At 62.6% G+C, this 20,979-nt stretch overlaps 1 protein-coding gene across 1 annotated transcript in view; it reads right to left on the bottom strand.

Annotated features, from left to right (window-relative positions):
• The window catches only part of LOC117640509 (neuroligin-2-like), a 39,233-nt gene that overhangs the window by 3,437 nt on the left and 14,817 nt on the right, over positions 1-20,979 (bottom strand). The window contains exons 3-4 of the mRNA XM_034377029.1: positions 19,128-19,325; positions 1,282-1,520 (exon numbers count right to left, since the gene is read on the bottom strand). Coding sequence (XP_034232920.1) covers positions 1,282-1,520; positions 19,128-19,325 — 437 coding nt within the window. The remainder of the gene's footprint in view (positions 1-1,281; positions 1,521-19,127; positions 19,326-20,979) is intronic.

Genomic DNA, 20,979 nt, shown 5'->3' with positions numbered 1-20,979 from the left:
CGCCCCCGGCCGGGCCTCGCCGCCCCCGGCCGCCCCCGGCCGCCCCCGCAAAGCCGTTTACCGTTTGCGTCGTGTTACTGGTGTGGCCAAGGAGGGCGCCGAGGAGGGCCGTGACGACGGGATGCTCACCTTGCAGGGCTGTTTATTCATCTTCTGCCGAGCGCGGCGCGTGAGTGTGTGCGTGCGAGTGTGATAGAGTTTGTGTGTGTGAGTGAGTGTGTGTGTGGCACAGCGGCGAGCGGCGGCTGGCCTCGGGGCGCAGGGGTTGTGTCTTACGTTTACCTTTGGGTCTCGCCTCGCCTCGCCTCCGAGCGCGGCCAGGGCGCGGCATTAGTCGACGCTACTACACCAAGCTACCACGGCACTGCCAGGGCACTGCTAGGCGCCGCGGCACGGGCGTGCACGGGCGCCAAGGCTCTCCTTTACCCGACTCCCAGCGTCCTTGGCAAGCTAAGCTGCCTGCGACGACGACTCTGTCTTAGGCAGGTGCGTGTTGGGGCGGGGCGGGGCGGGGCGGGGCGGGGGGGGGGGGCGCATGTGGAGGAAGATGTAATACGGGCGGGGCGGAGGCGGAGGGAGAGGCTCTCAAATCCGAAGCCCCACTCTGCCTTCTGCTTTTCGCGCGTTTGCTCAGCAGGTACACATTACAAGCGCACACACATCCCCGCGGCGCGCGCGCCCACACGCACACACACATACAAACACACTCACGCGCATAGTCGCGACTGTTTCTGCAGTCTGCGTCATTTCGCGGCCTAATTGCGCCAGTGAAGCCTGGAGCCTGGTTAGCACTGGAGCACGGCTGGAGCACGGCGGGGTTCACGGCGAGGCGCGCGACGCAGCGTCCCGTGCCGCGGCCCGAGTGGCGGGGAAAATGGCTTTCAGTACGAGTTTCGGAAGACGCTTTCTGGGAGGACTTTGTAGGTTGGGGGCGCGGCTGAGCGCGGCTGAGCCCACGTGAATGGCCATAGGTAATCCGGCGAGGCCGGGCGAGGCCGTACCGTCGCACCGCGTGTTGCGAGTGCGGACCGCCTGGCGGACCGCCTGGCGCGGCGCGGCTCACATGACAACGCACAGTGGGCCAGAAAGCCGGTGGAGACGGCCAAGACGCGTTTTGAGTTTTGGCCGCCTCCACCGGACTTCTGGCCCACCGTGCAACGGCGTGCACTCGTTGGCCCCCAACGACCTTCAACTCACCTTGAAGTGCTCGTACTGCGCGGGGTCGGGCAGCCCCGGCGGGCCCGACGGCCCCGACGCGGGCGGCGCCTCCCCGGCGTCCACGACCACGCCGTCGACGGAGGGCCCGAAGGCCCAGGTGAAGTCCGGCGGGTCCAGCGGCACCGTGAGCAGCGCGTGGAGGGGCCGCTCGCGCAGGCAGGCCAGCAGGTACGGGCCGGGCAGCTCGGTGGAGCAGTTGACGTGGCGTGCCACGGCGTGCGCGTAGCCCAGCGGGTCGCCCACCAGCGAGCCGGGGCTCAGCGCCGAGCCCGACATGAGCACGGCGCGCCGGAACAGCAGGCCTGCCGACAGAGAACACAACACATAACACACTTTCCTCTTCCGCGCCAATTTCGCCGCGATGCTTGTTCCCCATCTGCCCCTCGGTGGAGCGGAGCGGGGCCGCGCGGGCCGCATGTGTGTGTTCCGGGTCGACACCAAGACCCCCCGGGGGCGGTCTCGCGGCGAGCGACGCCATGCGGCTTCGTCTTGGCGGCAAAGCAATTGGTGCAGCTATTTGTTTGTGGGGCGGCGCGGGCAGGGTACAGTACTAGTCGCTTTTACGTTAGTCGAGTGCTACTCCGCGCCCCGCCCCGCCCCGCCCACAAGTTCTGCTCGCATAAGGCGGCGGTGCGGCTCGGCTGTGATTGGAAACGGCGGCACCGCGGTGGTTGGAGGCCCCCGCACAACGGGACTCGCACACCGGGCCAGCTGGTGCGCCCCGCCCCGCCCCCCCCCCGCCCCGCCCCGCCCCGCCCCGCCCCGATAGTCCCCCCCCAAAAGAAAACCCCACCCCCCCCCTTGGGGGGGTACCCCCGGCGGAGTTCCCCAAAAAAAGGCGGCCCAATGGTTTTTGGGGGCTGGCCCGCCCCTTGGGCCCCCCGGGCCCCTGGGGTGGGGAGGGGGGCCCTGGGCCCAGCCCGGGCAACACCAGGGACTTGGGGGGGGCCCGTGCGAAAGTTGCCCCACGGGGTTGGCCTTTTTCCCACCCCGGGGGTTGCCCCTTAGGGGGGGGCGCGATCCCCCCCGGTGCCCGGGGCCACGGCCCTGTGGCCCCGGCCCCTGGGCAGGCCCTGTGGCCCCGGGGCCCTGTGGTCCACGGCCCTGTGGGTCGCGGCGCGCTGCGCGCTGCGGCCCCAGCCCGTTAAGTCCGCGTTAAGGCTACACAGAGGCTACACCGAGGCGCCGCCGCTTAGGATCGACCGGAGGCCTATTTTAGACGCGCTGGAGTGGCAGGGTCAGGTTAAAGGTCGACACGCTGGCGTTGCTGCCGAGAGCGCGGTCGGGCTGAGGCTCCGTCTCTCTCGCACTCACGGGGCGCGCCGTAGGGGTGCGAGAGAGACAACACGCACAAGGACAGTGACAGGGGGTGGGGGTGGGGGTTGATGCGAAACACGGGATTGCTCTCTTTCACTCCCAGCAGCTGTCCGAGCAGAGCTCCGCTAGCAGCGGCTAGCGGCGCTGCGGCCGCCCGGGTCGGCCAGCTGGCAGCGAGACTCCTGCAGAAAACCGGAAGAGGGATGGAGAGAGAGAGAGAGAGAGAAAGAGAGAGAGAGAGAGAGAGTTTTTTAGTTTTTAACAGTATTTATTGGGGGGATTCTGATTTCCATTCGGGCCCAAAGGGGGGGTGTAATTTTTGTCACAAAATGCATGCAGAGTTTCTGTTTTTTAAAGTTTTGATGTTTGTGGTGCTGGTTTTACATTTTGTAACTTAGAGAGATTTTTTAAATTTTTACATTTGTTGGTTTCTTTTAGAGAGAGAGAGAGAGAGAGAGAGAGAGAGAGAGAGAGAGAGAGAGAGAGAGAGAGAGAGAGAGAGAGAGTCAACTAACAACGAGGAGAAGCGGCGAAGCACATATGCCGCTTCCAAAAGCCGCGGTGCCGGGCCGGGCTGGGCTCGCCAAACTAACTACTGCACACTAACCCTACCCTTCCCTTCAGCAGACGCGAGACGCACCGAGCATCGGGCGGCAAGTTTGAACCGCCAGTCGGCACCACACTGGCGGGCCTGCACGCGCGCGCTGTCACACACACACACATACACACACACGCGCGCGTCTGGCCCGTAAGGCGCCGCGGGGCTGCGTCTGTAGACGACGCCGCGACCGCTATCCGCACGCAGCCCCAGGTGCACACGCCCCGCCCCGCCCCGTCCCGCCGCCACGCCACCCGCGAAACGAGCGGCACTGCCTTTACGAGGATTAGAGCCAAATTGCGGTCGGGCGGCTGCCTGCGCCTTTCTGTCCGACCGTCTGTCTGCCCGTCCGTAGGCAAGGCGCGTTGCCGCATTGCCTCACCACCCGGCGCTAACTCGAAGCGTTGAGAAGCCGTCACGTCGGTACTGAACCCGCCACCACGCGCGATGCGCGTCTGAGTGTGTGCGTGTGTATGCGGTTCGACTCAGACCGTGCGTATCCGCGTCCGCCCCTAGCCGTAACCTGCAGAGCGATTTCTGAAACCAATTTCACCTTTTCATCTCTCTCACACCTGACCGGACCACCGCATGAGTGTTACATGAAAGTAAATGTCTCACCAGGTCTCACCAGCGTCCTCCCCGAATGCGACCAGCTTGCTTACAAACTACTACGCTAACCTAGGTCGCCACCGCGAGCGTGCGGCGGCTCGGCGCGCGCAGCGCCATCTCGCGGCGACTCGCGGAACCTCGTCCGCGCGCGAAGCCAGTTTGAGCGGTGACAAATCCATTGGTAGTGTCACACGTTCTGTTCGAGTCCCGTTCAGCGACTCTGGAGCTCAGAACACCGCCTCCACCGATCTTCTGGCCCACTGTGCGCCCCGCGAGAGGGAGAGAGAGGGACCCAGTTACTGGTTAATGGGGCGGCGGGCGAGGCGGGAGGCGCGACCGACCGGCCGCATTCAGAAAAATTAGCCGCCGCCGAGACGCGGCATGTCCGCGGCGTGCCAGGCCGCCGAGTTTGGCGCTAAATCGCATCGAAAATATTTCTGTCATCAGGAAATATGGCCCGAGGCGAGCGGCCGGGGATGATTAGCAACCTAATGGAAATTAATGACCCCCAATCTCGCGACTGGGATTTCTCCCTTTTTTTCCTGGTGGTTGGTAGCCCTTCCTCCTCGCCCGCGGCGCCGCGACCCGCGCCGTGTCTTTGAGGGGAGCGCGGAGCGCGCGGAGCGGGCAGATCATCCTGTTTAGCGACACAGGGCAAATGTTCCGCCTCCGATTTTCTTTTCCCTTCCTCGCCGGATTGTGGGGCTTGCTTAGTCCGCCCCGGTTTCCCTGCTGCTACAAACGCGCCATGTCTATGGTTTCGATCAAGGCATTCTTCACGAAAACTCCCGCGTCCTCTCTCTCTCTCTCTCTCTCTCTCTCTCTCTCTCTCTCCTCTCTCTCTCTCACACACACACACACATACACACACACACGCGAGCAAATTCTGAAAACGTATGCGTCTGCGGGACTCACGGACGCCCACACACACACACACACACACACACACAGGCGCGCGCGCGCGGGCGCACTCGTGCGAAGTTTGCGCCCAAAGTTTGGCTCGGATCACCTTCCTAATACCCGGGGCCGGGCCGGGCCGTGGGCGAGGCCGGGCGGGGTTGCGCGGGGGCAGCGTTTCCAAGACTTCCTGCCCCCTCCGCCCCCCTCCGCCCCCCTTCGGCCCTTGCCCTGGCCCGCCCCTGCAGGATCCCACTCTCATTTTCACGACGGCGGCCTCGGCGCCTTTGAAACCGGACGACAAACTGCCATACGGGCCTCTCGCTGCCCAGCACTGCAGGGCGCTGCCAGGACGCTGCAGGGACGTTGCCAGAGGCGGGGCGCGGCGCGGCGGGGCGGGGCGCGGCGGATGGTGAAGAACAACTAAACTCGTCTTGGTATAAGAAGGCCGGGCCGACGTGCCCTATGGGCCGTGGCCTATGGGCCGCGTCGCAGCCAGGGCCCCGGCCTTGGTCCCGGCGTGCGGAGACGAGATATAGCCCGAGATATAGGCAACTAACTACTTTCCAGGATGGGCGACTGATTTATTTCACAGCCTATTGGGGCAAAGTTGGCACTACAGCGGGCCGGAGTGGCCGGACAGCCCCCCGCCGAGGATGAGGCAGAGGGGCCCGGCCCGGCACCGGCACGGCACGCCACTGCATTCAATTTCAGTTTTGCTTTCCAGTGTCGCCAGCGCCATAACTCGGCGGCCGCCCACGCGGCCTGGCATGTCCGCAACACACATCCAAATAACTAATTGCGAGAAACGTTCTTTATCTGACGTTTTTTTGAGCGCTGTCCTTTTGGAATCCCGCGGTCCGCGCGCGCCGCATGGAATGCGCGCCATATTGGCCGTGCAAGTGATTTGCGCGGTTGGCGTGCGTGTGTGTGTGTGTGTGTGTGTGTGTGTGTGTGTGCGCGCGTGTGTGTGTGCGTGTGCATGTGCTCGCTGCAGCCAATCGGGCCGCTGGCATTCGACACACGCGGCGGGAACATGTGTACCCTCCAGGCGTCACCCTTGCTCCCCCCTCCCCCTCCCCCTCCCCCCTCATTTTCGCCTCCGTGCCCCAGCGACAGTGTTCTTGTTCGTCCACCAGTATTTGGGCCAGCAGCAGCAGCAGCAGCTGACCATCCCCCCGTGGGGTTGGGTTGGGTTGGGGTGTGTGGGGGCTGCGCGCGGCGGCGCGCGGGTGCAGGCATGTTTTTGGATCCAGCAAGCCGCGCCGCCGCACCGTGGGTCCAGCAGCTGTCTGTCTGTCTCTCTCTCTCTGCCCCCCCTTTAGCTCCCTGTGTGTGTGTTTGTGTGTGTGTGTGTTTGCGTGAGAGAGAGTGCATGCTGCCTGTGTTGCGATGGAACGGGGTCGGTTGAAATAACACAACCGAACACCGCAGCAACCGCCCCGTCTTTAGACCACAGACCACCATTGTGCTTCTCCCGCAGTGCAGGTACAGTATTTTCCCCTCCATGTCTCACGCAAGGGCCATGGATTCGACTTTTCAGCAGATATGTGAGGCTGAAACTTGTTCTCAGTCTGGAAGCAATGTTCTTCGTATATCAACAGCCAAGTTAGATGTTAACTTTGTCATGCTCATGGGCGTTCCGCTGGTCAACGAAGCCAACGGCGTCAGCGGCAGCGTCAAGGCGCCGTAGCCTGGGACCCGTCAGCGGCACGTCAGCCAACGGCCACGCCCAGGGGCAGGAGTACGCCGTCAGCCAGGGCACGCCGTCAGCCAGGGCACACCGTCAGCCAGGGCACGCCGCCAGCCGGGGCACACCGTCAGCCAGGGCACGCCGTCAGCCAGGGCACGCCGTCAGCCAGGGCACGCCGTCAGCCAGGGCACGCCGTCAGCCAGGGCACGCCGTCAGCCAGGGCACGCCGTCAGCCAGGGCACGCCGTCAGCTAGGGGTGGAGATTACTCGAGCGGGCTCGCCCAGACCTCGCACAACGCGTCAAGCATGGCGGTGACGGTTTGGAAGCCCTGGCCGTCCTCGCGTCCTCGGGGCTCAGCGACGGATCGGACACGAGAGCGGCGAGGGCGGCGGGGTTGCGGGGGCAGGTGGCTCGGGGGCCCGGCCCCTGGGGGAGGGGGGGGGAACGATTAGAGATAATGGTGTGGCGGGCCGTCCAGCGGGGGAGGGGTGGCTTTAAGTTTAAGATACCCGGAAAGGGGGAAAGACGTGGAGGGCGGGAAGGGGGAGGGAGCCTGGCCGGCGAGATGGATCCGGTGCAGAGATGAAAGCAGGAGCCCTTCTTGGTGTTCTCGGGGACGCGCCGGCAGACAATCTGGCGTCAAAGAGTAGCGCGCCTTTCGGAGATGGCGTCGGAAAGGTGCTGTGTGTGAGTGTGTGTGTGCGTGCGTGTGTGACAGGCGTCCCTGCTGCAGGGCCCGCACAAACCAGGCCGCAGAGCGACGCCGCGGGCGCCGGACGTCCCCAAAAATGTTGTCGCCCTCTTCTGAAAGTGTGTGGACGCGGCTCGGCGGCCTGATTCCTAGCAGTGCCCCTGTCCCTCCCACACTTTCAGCGGACGAGTGCGAGAGAGACAGAGGCTGCGAGGCTCAGAGCGTGAAATGAGGGGGCTGCGCTGTGAGGCTGGACACGCTGCCGGAGCGGCCGTGGCGAGCCGAGAAGCCCCGAGGGGCGATTGGGGTTTAAAGAACCGGCTTGGCATCGGGATTAGCGAGCCCCAAGCCAGCCGAAGCCAGCCGGATAAAAGTGTCGTCATCTCTCGGGGCGATCAACCTCTCTTTTTTTTGTCGCGATGAATTGCGTTAACCTGATAAGTTTTATCTGCGTGATTTTTGGGCTGTTTCTTTTGAAACGTCCAGTTCGCATTACATTCTACGCATTATCCTTCGGCCCTAGCCTGCAGCCCTGGGTCCTGCAGCCTCCAGCCACGCCGTGATGGCATCTCCAGACGGGTGCAGCTGCTGATGACGCGGCCATCTGATACGTAATTCAAGCACGGCCCAAGTGGCGCCATCATCGTCATCCTGGCCATCATCGGGCGCCATCCTCCGAAGGGCCCGTGACGTCATCATGCTGACCCCGCACCACACCGCGCTGCCGACGGCCGCCGTGGGCCGCGCCAGCCCAACTTAGTTTGATGAGGTCAGATTATTAGGCCGTTCCCGGTAAACGACTGGCGGGCCGCCATCCATTGTCGCCCTTTTCGGAGGAACACCTCCGACTTTGTTTTCGCCGGATATTCAACTTCGCTTTGAATTGTGTGTTTGTGTGAGAGTGTCTGTGTGTGTGTGGAAGAGAGGGGGGATGCGTTAGGTTCGTTTCGTCCCGTTTCCTAATGTGAGATATCTCGGAAAGTTCTCAGGGAGCACTTGTTTCGCCCTTAAGCAAAGTTGGTAATCACTTGGGTCGGGCGTGGCGTAGCGTGGCGTAGTGTGGCGCTGGCGCCCCCTCCCCACAACTTGAGTTTCACTCGGGTCGGGGTCTGGAGCGTTGGCAAAATGGCCAATCAGAAGCTCTTTAGGAGGAAAGGAATATCTTAGCTTTGCCCGCCGCAGAACCCAGAACCGCTTGCCCTGGTCTCCGCCACGCCCGGTTGAGGCCGCCACGCCGGGTCGAGGCCGCCACGCCGGGCAAGGCCACGCCAGCCAACGCGCCACTTTGCCGCCGCAACACACGACGAGCCAACTTCTTTTAAAGTTCCATTTTCCGCCATAAAGCCAGTCGGCGGGGAAACGCAGCAGCTGGTGGCCGAGCCGTGTCAATCCGAGATGAAACAACAGCAGGCCTCGGCCAGCCGCGCCGCGCCGCCTCAGCCTCGCCATCCTTTCGGCCGCATTGTTGCCAACTTTCGATATCATTTCATTCATTCCCGCCATTTTCAAAATAACGAATGAGGGCATGTTTTTCCTGGAGGGTCGTCGGCGCGTTTCGGTCGAATGCCGAATCGGACCGCATTTGACTTGCATCATACCCAACAGCAGTCCGCCAGTCCGCGTTTAAATCCGAGGCCGTGTCTCTCTCTCTCTCCCGCAGGCAACATGCACGCACTTTGGGCACGCCTTTGGGACATGGCCCTGTCTATGCAAAGTAGATTAGCTCCGACTGCGATTCTGTCCGGCCCCCGCCCCCCGCCGAGCGGGACAGAGACAGAGAGAGCTTCAACAGCTGTGTCGAAATGAATCCACGGCAAAGCGGACCGGACAAGGGGCCGGCCGACTGTGGGCTGGCCGGGCTGGCCGCGTTGGCTGGGCCCTGGCGGGCCTGGCCCAGTTCCAGCACACTCGGGCATACACGCGTTGTCGGTCAGTCATTGACATCGCATAAACGTCTCCGCGACATCCATTCCATCCCCCCCACCACACTCTGCCAGAGATGAGCTAAATTTGAACCGCGCGCGCAAAAAACATCTCCCGCGCAATTTGATTATTTTTTTCTCTTCCGCGCGCGCCGACTGAGCAGAGCAGTCATCGTCGAGGGCTGGCCGTTCGGCGAAGGCGCCCTCGACGCTATTTCACGGCCTGGGGGGCGTGGAGTTGGTGGAGTGGACACACGGCAGTCGTCCAAGTGGAGGCGACACCGTCTGGAGGCCCCCCTCCCCCTCCAAGCCGTATCCGCTAATATTTGTTGCGCCGCGTTACAGCTCAAGTGGGGCCGGACTCGCTTATGTGTTTGCCAATAATGGGTTATAGCGCGGCTGGCGGGGGAAGGGGGAGGGGAGGGGGGAGGGGGTGGGTCAAAGGTTGGCACGACTGCTGGAGCACCGCGATGGAGAGGGGAGGGGGGGGGGTACTTGAGATCTGCTATACAAAGCCGACATTATGGCGGAACGCGTTCCAGAGGGCCGTGACGAAAGCAGCGCGGCGTGGCCGGATCAAAACCCATTGCGCGCCAAATGTACGCCGGGGAAGAAAACTCGAGATAAAAAAAAACAAAAAAAACAGCATTGCTGCGCGAATCTCGCTGTTTATTCCTCTTTGCGAAACACGAGCGGCACGACTAGCCGGCTACTTCTCCGGGGCTTGCCCGCCATAGCGGTGCCTGCTGCCCGGCATGCCGGGCTTAGTGGACCAGTGTAGCCACTGCGGCGGGAATAAAGAACGAAAATGAGTGGCCGATGCGCCGCACTGCGAAACCCGACCCGAAACCCCGGCCGAAACCCCGACCGAAACGCTCGACACCCTGACGGAAGCCCCGGCTGAAACCCCAACCCGAAACCCCAACCCGAAACTCGAGCCCAACCCCGACCAAAACCCCGGTTGAAACCCCGGCCCGAAAAGCAGTCTCGTAATTCGGGTTGGATCGGCGCGAGGCGCGCGAGGCGGAGGAATCGAGAAAAACGAGACAACGTATTGTATTCGCGCCGCACCGCCGTAAGTAGAGTTTGCCCATCGGCTTAGAGGGTAGCTTTGGGAGGAGGAAAAAAAAAAGAGAAAAAGGGTGCAAAAAATATAGGAAACCCGGTCGCAAGTGCCCCAGCGGCCCGCAGCAGCGGCAACAAAATCAACAACAAGAAGCGGGGGCCCCAAACTTTTCTGGGAAACAAGCAAACAGAGAATAAATAAAATGTGTATTCCGCAACAGGCCGCGCGGGTCGGGCTCCATGTCGCATTACAGCGTGTCCGCGGGGCCCACGGCCTTCCCCACGGCCTTCCCCACGGCAGCAGCGCGCGGCCTGGCCGGCCGGCCGACCGGGTCGACGACCCTTTGGGGTTGCATCGCTCTGTCTCTCTCGCTCCCCTACGGGCCTAATGGCGGCCCCATGCGTGCGAGAGAGACGGAGCGCTGTTCCGAAAGCAGCCCCCCCAGGTGATTTTATTTTTTATTAAATTTTATAAAGGTCCTTATAAAAATTTATTGGAGTTTTATATGATAAAGTAAGCTTTTATAAGGGCATTCGTATAAAATTTCATAACATTTTATAAAGATCTTTATAAAATTTTATAAACACCTTTATTAAATCTTATACATGACTGTATATAATTATATACAGCGGTATGCAATCTGTATATGGTTGAATGAAGCGATTGGTCATGTATTAAGTTTTATACAGGTGTGTATAAAGTTTTATAAAGGGTTTTATAAAAGTTTATACAGGGTTTTATAAAGGTTTATACAGGGTCCCTTATAAATTTTAATACAAGTTTGTACATTTCAATTAAAAGTTAATAAACATTTATAAATGTTTATAAGAACCTTTATAAAATTTTATAAAAAATAAAATCACCTGGGCCTGGCTTTTGTCGCCGCGCGGGGATTCGGGCGCGTGACCTTGGGCACCGCCAAGCCCTCGGCCAGGCCCGCTCGCGTTGTAATCAATTTAGCCATCAGTTTGGTTCGAAACGCCGCGCCGTCCGTCGGGGAGCTACCTAGCAGACCTAGGAGGCCTGGCTGGGTGGGGCGCCGGGCAAACTCAAATCCCTCCAAGATATGCCGGGGCCTGCAAACATGTGGGGGTGGGGGCTTTCACTTAGGCTACTCGAGACGCCCGTCGAGACGGGCGAGGCTTCGCCCAGCTAGCTCGCCCAGCCCTAGACCCTAGAGCAGCCCGGGACGGCCCGGGACGGCCTGGGTGGTCCTGGAAGGCGAGGCCTGCCGGGATGGCTGCCGTAGTAGTTATTATGGAAAGCAGATAAGACGAGTTTCCGACGGGCTGCAGGCCGCCACTCCGAGGCTCAGCCCGTCCACGGGCCGTCCAGGCCGTCTTGGGCGTCCGGGCCCCGGCTCGATGATAGCACTGAATCCCGAGGAGGCTCTGCCACCCGCCCCCGCCCCGCCCCGCACCGCCCAGCTTGACTTCTAATCCAGGAAGCCGTGTGGGGCTCACTGGGTCAGCGCCCCCCGCGGTGACGTCGCCGCGTCGCCCGTCCGCCAAATCATAGAAACAGTGAGAATGTGGCTCAGCCGCTGAAGTACGACCCGCTGCACTGGAAGTCCTAGAGTCCAGCCACGTCCAGACGCGCGGCCAGTACGTGGCCCGCTCCAGGCAGCTCCAGGCTGCTCCAGGCAGCTCTAGACACAGGCCATGTTTCAGTCATCGCCCGTGATATCCACCGTCCCCTTATCACCCGGGCCTCATGAAATTCCTATGCCGGCGAGGCATGGCGAGGTGCCGCGGGGAGATGACGACCATTTCACTGTAAACGCTCCTCCTCCTCCTCCTCCTCCTCCTCCTCCTCCTCCTCCTCCTCCTCCTCCTCCTCCTCCTCCTCCCCTCCTCCTCCTCCTCCTCCTCCTCCTCCTCCTCCTCCTCCTCTCTCCTCCCTCCTCCTCCTCCTCCTCCTCTCTCCCCCCTCCTCCTCCTCCCTCCCCTCCTCCTCCTCCTCCTCCTCTTTTTTTCTTCTTCTTCTTCCCCTTCCTCTTTCCTTCCTCCTCTTCTTCGAATGCCTTTCGCATCGGCTGCACGCGCCTGATATACGCCCCTTCATGCGGATTAAAAGTCGACCGGAAAGTTAAAAATTCCATTAGCGCTTAAAGTTGAAAGTTCCCCCTGCCTCGCGAATAGCCCGCCGCGGGCCTCATTTACTGCTCCCTCCCTCTCCCCCTCTCTCTCTCTCTCCCTCTCTCTCTCGCTCGCTCACACACGCGCATAGTCAAAGCGGGAGAGAGGGTTAGATTGGTGCCTTTTATTTGCGGAAGTGAGAGGGGATACGCCCACGCATGCCGAAAGCGGCGAAAGCGGCAAAAAGCAGATCGCGGGCGAGTTCGCCGCCGAGGGCTCGGGGGCCAGCGGCGATAGGGCCGGGCGGCGGCCTCGGTGGCAGTGGCGTGGCAGTGGCGTGGCAGTGGCGCAGCAGCAGGGCCGGGGTGTTTGCAGGAATCGGCCACCTCATTTTCCAGGCAGTTCCTTCCCTCTTTTCCGAATTCAAAGCTTCAATCCGGCGATCCGGCCCCACGGGGCGAGGACTGCGCCGCGCCGCGCCACCGCGGGGAGGCCGAGGGGGAGGGGGCCATTTGGCAACAAATTGTGCCTTCTTTTACGGACTGCGTGGCGGCGCGGCCTGGCCCGGCCCGGCCGTCCCCGGGGGCGGCTCCAGCAAGGCTCCAGCAAGGCTCCAGAAAGTCTCCAGAAAGGGGGGGGGGAGGATAAGTCATAGTGTGTGGCGGAAGCGCGTCATGCAGATTCCAGCTCCTCTCGTTGTGAATCACCGAACGCGGCGAAGGTCGAGCGGAGGCAGTGTGTTTGAGGTGGAAGGGGGGGCGCTAAACTGGCACCGCGCACGCATTTATCATGCCCGGCATCTCGGAATCAGTGAGCACGGGCGACGTCATGCGGCGCGGGCTGGCGCGCGGAGGGAGGGAGAGAGACAGAGGGGGGCGTGCGCGCGGCGCCGGGCCCGCCGGGCCGCAGAGCATCTGTTATCCTTGTCGCGCGTTTAAATCAACTGGGGGCGCGCGGCGCTGAACCGCATGCAGGATCATCTTGGTGCCGCCGCCGTGCTGCTCTGAGATTGTTCGTTACGGCGGCGAGGCATGTGCGCTGTCCCTCTCACACTCGTGGGGCGTGCCGCAAGGGTGCGAGAGAGACAGAGAAAAGGCGCCCGTTTACGGAAGCGCGCATTGAAAGGCATGACTCGATTAAAAGCCTCATCACATCCGGGAACGACTTCCGTTCAATCACATTGATTGAGAGACGAGGGCGGACGGACAGACAGACGGACAGGCAGACAGACCGATCACTTGGCGCACGCCTGACGGCGTCGGCGAGGCCGGGGTGGCGGGGTGGCCGGGGCCGAGCCAAGACCCTCTCGGGAAGGCGAGGCTGGCAAGGCGCTCTGTGATTAGCCCGGGCCGCGCCGCAACACGCCACACCGATGCACCCTTTGTGCGGCCTACACTGTACAGTACGTACTACAGTGTACAGCCGGCCGACACCTCCCCGACCGGGCCCCTTCTTCCCTGGCGGCCCGGCTGGCCAGGCCAGCCCGAGGGCCAGCCTCTGGGGCCAGCCGCGCCAGCCATCCGGGACACCAGCAGGGCCGGCCCGGCCCCTCAGCGGCTCAAATTGGACCCAGAGCACCCACCCACCTATCCACGCTATTAAGGAGAGGAAGAAGAGGGAGGCGGATTACAAGGAAGAGGGAAAGAAAGGAGATTTTTTAATTTGCCCCGGGCCGCCTTTTGGGTCACACACACAGTCCCACACATCCGGCCGGCTATGCGCGCTTTAATTCGGGCAAGGCTCGGCGCAGCGCCGCGCGGCCACAGCGTTACAGCGTAGTCACGGAGAGAGAGAAGAGTCGTGCTTTGGCTTCGCAGCGCCACAGGCAGCCGCACTCAGAGCCGTCTTCGTCGCTGTCTGCCTCCCTCGCACTCGCCCCACCCCAATAGGTGCGGGAGAGAGACAGAGCGACGAAAACGACTCAGCCTGCAGGCAGCCAGAGGCAGCCACAGGCCACGGCGCTCGGAGGTCATTAAGTCGCCCTCGGCCTTGTCGGGCTTGTCGGCCTTGTCCGAGGCGCGCGGAACGAGCAGCGAAGCAGCGAGACGCAGCGCCACTTTTTCGCTGTTATTCCGCCCGAGTCGCATTACGCGTACAATCGTACGCCGTAATTAGTGTGTGTGTGTTTGTGATTGTGTGTGTGTTTGTGAATTTCACCTTCCTCTAGTCCTGCCAGTGCGCGCCTAGTGCTCCGTCGCTCTGCCTTGGTCCAAAAACGACTTTCCGAGCGTGTTCCTTTGGAAAACTCGTCCTAGACACCAGCCGTGCTGGAGTTGCTCTAATTCGCGGTGCCCCCCCCCCCCCCGGGCCCCGCCTCACGCCGGGTTTGACTCGCACCGGCCGGCGGGCGGAACGGGCGCAGGATGCGAAGTAGTGGAGGACGCAAAAAGGAGGGGAGGAGGAAGGATCAGTGACAGACAAAGACGGATAGCTAGATTAAGAGGACCCTGGCCGAGTGGACAGGGAAAGGAGGGAAGCCCCGGAATGAGAGTGATTTGGGAGACAAAGAAGACGTGGCAGGACATGATGGGCCCATTCCAGGGTGGAGAGGTCCTTAAGGACCTCCAGCAGGGCCTCGGGTGAGGCCTTCGGGCCTCCGGGCGCCCCACCGTGGGCGTGGTCGAGGCCGGGCCTCGCGTGGGGTCAAGCGCGGAGGAGGCCGGGGAGGCCCCGATGAAGCCGGGGCCTTTGACGGCCGAGGTCAATGGAGATCACGTCTTTGAGGAGGCAAAGTAAGGCACGCGCAGGAGGAACAAGGCCCTTGCGGCCTCGCCGGGCCCACCGGCCGCGCCTGCAACACCAGGGCCCTACCCCGCCAGAAACCGCCGCCACCTCGGACCCCGGTCCGGCCGCGCTGTCCGGCGCCAACGCCACCGTTACTGTGGTCACGGAATCTCTTTATCCGGCCGTGCGAGGGCGGGCGGCACGCGAGAGGGGGAGGCGGCGTCCCGCTGTGATCAGCACCGGACCGGCCTTGGAAACCGGAACCGGAAACCGGAAACCGGATCCCGCGAAAACAAGGCGCGTGCGCGTGCCGCCCCCACCATAGAAATTTTTTAGCGTGTAGGCCCGGTCGTCTTTGTGCGAGCGCGCCTCGCCGGGAGGCTTGATGACTGAATGGATGGCATAGGGAGGGGAGGTGTCTCGAGTCCTGATTGATGCGCAGGTCGGGCTGAAGGTGGACCGGGACGTCCTTGGCGCGGCCATGGCCAGGGCATTCATCATGGCATCACGGCAAACAGCATCATCAGCATGGCACTGCTCTCTGTCTCTCTCGCACTCGTGGGACGTCCCGACGAGGTGCGAGAGAGACAGAGCGACGAGAGGGTCCGCGGAATCAGTGCGCAGCGTCTGGAGGCTGATTACGGAGATCGTTTTCGTCGCTCTTTCTCTCTCGCGCTCGTGGGGCGTCGCGCGCAGGTGCGAGAGAGACCGAGCGACGAAAACGACTCTGGGAATCAGTCTGCTGGCCGTGTGCCGTGCTCCGTGCGCTTGCGGGCGTGTTGGATGGACCCCGACCTCCCCAACCCCAACCCCGACCGTCCCCGGGGACGTGGACCACGTAGACGAGCCACACAGTGCCACGCGCTCGGACTACGCGACCTAGCTCCAACACGACCAATCCGCTTCTGCGGCCGCAAGGTTGTCAGAACAGCTAAAATGGCTGACTTCGGGCGACCAATGCGTGCAAACTTGCTTGATTAACGGCCTCCCTCAACGTCCTGCTACTCTCTCCTTCTCTTTCACGCCCACCCCGGGAACGCCTTAACCACGGATAGTTCGGGAGCACCAGTTTCGCAAAGTTGGTCAAGAAGTGAAGGTGATTTTGTTGATTATTTCATCGATTACTAACTAGACGCACAGTGAGTTGGTTACCCCTAGGTCTGCTGCGGAGGACATTACAGCCGTGGTCACCTTCCCCGCTGCAGCCAGGGCGAGGTGGCGGTCGACGAGAACCTCAATTTTTTTACGGCCCGAGCGTCGTAACTCGGCCAAGCGAGCGTCCCCGTTTTTTTGCCGTTTTTGGGAGAAGCCCTGGCTGGCTGGCACAAGGACAGTGCCGAGGCGCACCTTGGGCAGGACTAGCGGCGAGAAAGCCAGGGCGGCACGGCCAGCGGGGCCAGGCCCTCACTGACGAGCCAGAAACACTCCATAAACGGCAATTTGGTCGGCGGCCAGAGCTGCCAGAGGCCTTGTGCAGGGGGCGCCTAGGGTGGCCCCGCGCCCCGCCCTCGGCCTGCCTCGGCCCCAGCATCCATCATGGCCACTCTTTCATTGGAAAGCGACGCAGTGGCCTCCAAGAGGCCGAGGCCGGCAGCCCGAGCTGGCGGCCGGCCCGGCTGGCGGGGCAGGCGGGGCTGGCAGCCGTCTTATTGTTGCTGCATTGGTGCTGTTAATGGCCCACCCGCCTTATTCAATTTCGCGTTTGCAATCCAGTGCTCCGTCTCCCTCGCACTCGCGGGGCGGCCCGTGGGGGTGCGAGAGAGACAGAGCGACGACAGCAGCACGGTGTGCGGAATCGGACTGCGGTCCGCAGCGGCCCGCCCAAAACTCGGCCGGGCCTACATGCAGTGCCTTGTTACGATAGCTCTTGTCCCTGTTCGATGAAAGAAAAGAAAACCATTTCTGCCCCCGGGGGGGAGCCGCGGCTGAAGGGAAGTAGAAAAGGGGAGAGAAAAAACTTTTCGTTCGCAGCGCGCGTGAGTACCCTTTGATCCAGGACCAGCCACTCTGTTCACTTTTGCAGCACAAACATTTTTCTCTCTCTCTTTTTTTAGTTGGTTGGTGGCGCCCTTTTCTCTTTTGGACGCAACCAGCCGGTGGCACGGCACGGCGCGGCACGGCACGGCGTCAGCGAGGGCCTTGCGGTGGCGCGGTGCGGCGACGGCGTGGCGCTAGTTATTGTAGCGGCCTTCAGGTGTCGGCCCGCTAAACTTGAAAGGACTAGCGCCGACTAACGCCACCACGCCGCCACACCCACGCCGCCGCTCGAGACAAGGGCGGCGAAAGTACGAACTCGTCAGGTACAAAACGCGTCCCGTCGCGCCGCCGCAAGAGTCTCGGCTCCATCGGCGTGCCTGCACTGGAAGGAAGGGTTGCCCGTGTCAAAAACTCGCATATTTACAGAAAATAAGAGTTTTTTTTAAGGGTGGTGTAGACACGAGGGCTGCGACCCCGACCTCACCAAAACGCCACCTCACCCCAGCGGCCCCGGGCCCGGGCAGCCAGTGTGGCGCTGAGCCATGCCCGGCCATGCCACTGGTAGTCATGGTGGCCATGGCAACCGCGGCGACCATGGCGGCGGTCGGCAATCAGTAGCAGCGAGCGGCGACTGGGTCCAGGCCGTCCTGGGGCCCTGCAGGCGGGGGTAGCGGGGGCTCTTTGTTCTGGGGCCCATTCACGGCCGCCCCTCGAGCCCCTCCGCAGGAGGAGAGGGAGCGAGATAGAGAGATACGGAAGACAGACGGGGAAATAGACAAAATGGGCGAAAAAAAGTGAAAAGGGGGACAGGCTGCGTTGTTGGTATTGTCTCAAGTTGGAGGCCGGCCGGCCTGCGTCCGTGGGAAGGGTTGCGCGGCCTTAACGACACCGAGGCGGCGCTGCAGACGGATTCCGAGAGTCGTTTTCGTCGCTCTGTCTCTCTCGCACCTAAACATCGCCCCCTGAACCCGCTTCTGGATCCGCCGCCCGCCGCGACACGCTGCCAGGGACCCTGCAGCACACGCCCTGCATCTGCAATCCTCGCATAGCCCACGCTGCGAAAAAGGAAGGACTTTCCGCTCCGCGAACCCCACTAGCATTTTCGACGCGGTTCTGTCTCTCTCGCACCGCGACGTGCCGCCCCGGAGTGCGAGAGAGACAGAGCGATGCCGTTCGGGGGCAGCCTACACAGTGCAGGCGGCAGTGCCGCTCCACTCGGCGCTCGCGCGCGGGGCGAATCCGTGAACTTAAGTTTCCGGGAACGTGCATCAAAAGAGACGGAACCGCGCCGCGCCCAGCAGCAGTGGCGGCAGCGGCGGTGGCGACTACCGAAAAGTTGGTACTGCGTGCGGTTGGCGGGGACGGAGGGGCAGCGCCGCCGCTACTGTCTCTGGCTGTCCAGAGAGCGAGCGAGAGAGAGAGAGAGAGAGAGAGAGAGAGAGAGAGAGAGAGAGAGAGAGAGAGAGAGAGAGAGAGAGAGAGAGAGAGAGAGAGAGAGAGAGAGAGAGAGAGAGAGAGAGAGAGAGAGAGAGAGAGCTGCCTAATTCCCCACGATCACGGCCTAATTTCGGTTAATTATCCTTTTCCGGCGGAATGAACTTCGCGACGTCTCCCGTGGCGGATCCCTTTCTGGAGTAGGAAGCGGCGAGGCCAGCGAGGCGGAGCGCAGCGCGCAGCGAGCAACGCGGAGCGGCGAAAGAGGCACCGGACGCCTGCCATCCGGAGGGTAGGCAACGCGACGTGCACCGGTGCGCCGCGCGCCGGAGTGTTGCCTGCCCTGCCGGGCGGCCGCCCTGGCGGGGCTGGCGGGGCTGGCAGCCAGCAGAGGAAGACGGACGGAGGGAGGGAGTCGTGGAGTGTGGAGTGCCCCACCCGCCCCGCCGGCCCTGCGCAGGACACGCACAATAGCGCAAGGGGGTGCGGTAAAAAGTTGAAGGACGGTGCGAGCAGCGCCCTGCCGGCAGTGGCTGCAGCAGTTCAAGGAGTCTGAGAGCCTCGCGGACGCTGTCTATTGTGTCGCAATCGTAAGAGGACGCTGCACGTGTGTGTGTGTGTGTGTGTGTGTGTGTAAGAATGGGACGATGCGTGGGGAGTGGTCACCCGCGGTCACAAGTGCGCGCCGCCTTGCCGCGCCACCCGGCGCCCAAGTGGAGGGACCGTATCTAGAGGGCCCCCTCGAGACGCTGCCGTCGCCGTGTTTCCACCGCCCGCCGGCTGCCCCTTGCTCCCGGCGTCACCCTATTGTCACTCGCTGTCATAATAGCGGCAACAACACGAAAAAAAGAGAAAAAGGGCGAAAAAAAAAAATTGCCCCCAGCGGGAGTTGAACCACTGACCTTCGGGCACGGCCGGCGACATGAGGAGCAGCTGCACGCAGGCCGCGCCGGTGCCGTGGCCCATGAGCGTGACGCTGCCGGGGTCGCCGCCGAAGGCCGCCGCGTTCTCCTGCAGCCAGTGCAGCGCCGCGATGATGTCCATGAGGCCGTAGTTGGAGGGCGACAGCATGTTGGGGTCCGAGTTGGCGTTGAGGAAGCCTGCGGGGGAAGAAAACCGAGACACGGTTAGAGGAGGGAATCTTTCGACGCACGCAGGCGTGTGATAGTGCTATCAGGCCTTTGTAGGCATTGCCGCGTCGATGCACGCCGCGCTAGCCTAGCCCCGCCCCATCCCGGCCCACGGCGACAAGGCCCCAGCGGAGCCGTGCGATTGCTCAAAGTCCTGTCCCTTCATCTTCTGGCCCTTCACGGCAGAGAGATCACACGACCAGGGCGGCGCGGCCGACCCATATACATACTGCTATAACGGTCACAAAGACGAAGCCAATACACCATCTAGCGGAGTGGGGACGCGGCCGAGGCCGGGCCGGCCGTGACTTGGCGGGCCGAGGCGAGGCGAAGCAAGGCAAGGCGGAGCCCAGCCCAGCCAAGGCGCCCTACCCCTTTCAGGCTGACCTCTGAATTCCTGCGGTCGCAGAAAGCGGCACGGGGCGCGGCGGCGACAGGGAGGGGCCTGGAGCCCGGGGCCTTTGTGAGAGGGTGGGATGAGGTGACATGACCTTCGTGTAGACCTAACAGTGGCCACATTACTGAGTTCCAGCCAAGTTTGGCAGCAATGTGGCCCCGCGGTATCACCACACACACGCCCCCCTCACACACACACAGCGCCCCCCACAGCTCTGGACGTCTGCGAATACTTAAAATGGATTGTATTTGCAGGCTGCTGCCCTTTGAGAAGACCCCACTGCAGGCCGACCTTCGCTATCCGTCTCTCTCGCGCACTCGTGGGCCGAGGAGGGAGCGAGAGAGACAGAGCGACGAGCAGCCGCGTCGCACCACTGTTCGGAATGAGCCTGCTGCTGCACGGCCGCTGACCTCTAATGACGCCGAGAGCGTCAGATCAGATGGATCACCGCCGTCCTCCCCCCTCCCCCCCCCTCCCCGACAGGCAGCCGCCCAGAGCAGCCAGCAGCACCGTAATAAAAGAGTTCCCCCGTTATATCACGACTGCGCAGCGCCACGCCTCGCCACGCCTCGCCGAACCGCCGCCGCAGCGAGCGAGAATCTTTTCAGTTGGCGCGAAAATTACTGGCGGCAAATTCGACACGGTGCTCCCCGCGGCGTCCCTCCCTCCTCTTCCTTCTCCCTCTCTCTCTCTCTCTGCTCGCCGCGACGCCGCGGCGCTTAGCGGGGGGCGACATTTGTCACTGCGACCCGCCAGCCCCGCGGAGCGGCCCATAGCGCCCCGCGGAGCCCCGCCCCGCGGACGGCGACGGCGCGGCGATCCGACAGGTGAAATGACAGCCAGGGTCCTTAATGCCTCTGAGGCGGAGGGGGGTCCTGGCGTTTTGGACGCGCCGAGGCACGCGGTCGCCGGGCAACTCGAGGTACCTGTCGGCGGCAGCGAGAGCAGCCTCGCCGACGGCCACCCGGCCCGCGCCTCCCGGCCTTCCAGCCGCCACGGCCGCCTCTCTGGACGCAGAAAGGTCCCCGAGCACAGTGGGCCAGAAGACCGGCGCCGGCGGACAAAACTCTAGCCGCGTTTTGAGCTCCAGAGTCGCTAAATGTCACTCGAACTGAACGTGTGACCCCACCAATGGATTCCTCGTTCGGAGAGCTAACCATTGGTGGGGGTCGCACGTTCAGGTCGAGTCCCATTTAGCGACTCTGGACCTCAAAACGCGTCTAGAGT

The sequence above is a fragment of the Thrips palmi genome, unplaced genomic scaffold (assembly GCF_012932325.1).
Source record: "Thrips palmi isolate BJ-2018 unplaced genomic scaffold, TpBJ-2018v1 HiC_scaffold_12, whole genome shotgun sequence".
Taxonomy (NCBI): Eukaryota; Metazoa; Arthropoda; class Insecta; order Thysanoptera; family Thripidae; genus Thrips; species Thrips palmi.
This window is presented reverse-complemented; position numbering and strand designations above follow the sequence as displayed.